Source organism: Osmia bicornis, unplaced genomic scaffold (genome assembly GCF_907164935.1).
Source record: "Osmia bicornis bicornis unplaced genomic scaffold, iOsmBic2.1, whole genome shotgun sequence".
Lineage (NCBI taxonomy): Eukaryota > Metazoa > Arthropoda > Insecta > Hymenoptera > Megachilidae > Osmia > Osmia bicornis.
Window position 1 is genome coordinate 1 of NW_025791114.1, and position 1,243 is coordinate 1,243.

General features: G+C 38.9%; 1 protein-coding gene across 1 annotated transcript; it reads right to left on the reverse strand.

Moving 5' to 3' along the window:
* Positions 1–736: 736 nt before the first annotated feature.
* Positions 737–1,243, reverse strand: LOC123988750. Its single transcript, XM_046289503.1, has one exon. It carries the CDS (start codon positions 1,241–1,243, stop codon positions 737–739), a length of 507 nt encoding a protein of 168 aa, XP_046145459.1.

Consider the following 1,243-nt stretch of genomic DNA (forward strand, 5'->3'; position numbering starts at 1 on the left):
AAGTTATATAATAATAATGCAATACAATACAATTTAATACAGAATACTGGTTAAGTATAGCCTAACATAGCTAACTAATATAGCTGAACAACTGGACACAATCCAAGGTCCGAAATAATAATATTATAATATAACATATAATATATTCAATGCCTAAAATGGTCACAGATTGAACGCAGGCTGAACGCAATTGAACGTAGATTGAACGTAGCTTGGATGTAATAACATTATGTAGGAGGGGTATGGTGAAATAAAACACACAACGTAATCGGCTTAGGAATACTGTGTTATAATATTTTGACGTCTGTCGTCTAAGGCGTCTTAGTTCGAACTGCTTCGAACTGTTTCGAACGAGTGAGTCGTCGAAGAAAACTCTGGGCCCACTTAAGGGTACGTGACCGTGTCGGGGTGGGCCGAATCGGAGCCCCTTGACCCGTCCTGTCTCTGCGAGGGTCTGGACTGTCTCTAAGCCCGATGGGGTGTCATAAATCTAATGGCTAAATCTAACAGTCTACAGTTCGGCCATTCCTGACAAAGGTGATCGTCCTCGGTCACATATGTATAAACTAACTTATTACTAGTTCACACAAACACACAGTACAAAATAGAAAAGAAAGAAAAAAAAAAAGAAATACAAAATACAAAATAAAATATACAATGATAATAGAACTGAAATACTAAACCATAATAATACGCTTACATAAAATACATCAATATACTTTTTATTTTACTAATATTATGACCGTATCCAGAATTTCATCTGATCAGGTCCTACGATTCCAGTGAAAGGAATACGTGTCAGCTGGAATCCCTCTATGTCAGTGACCACATATCTATCACGATCCAAAATTTTCTTAACTACATAAGGTCCTTTGAATTTAGGAATTAATTTTTTATTTATTCCTGGGGTGACATCGGAATTGCGAATCATTACATAGTCCCCAACCTGGTATACCGTCGGCGTCTTGTGCTTTTTGTCATACGCCCGTTTATTATCTTGCTGACCTTTCACAATATTTTCAGCCGCTTTCCTACGTATTGTAGGAAGGTCCCTAACATCCTCGGAATATGACTCCAAGGCCAAACGCACATTGTCCGAGACCGTACCCAACTGAGCGACTCCGAATAACAATCGGGAAGGACTTTCTCCTGTTGATCTGCAGACGGTATTATTCAAGGCGTGTTCTACCGACCCTAAAACACAGTCCCATTTCCCGGGTGTTTCTACCAATTTTGCTAACAT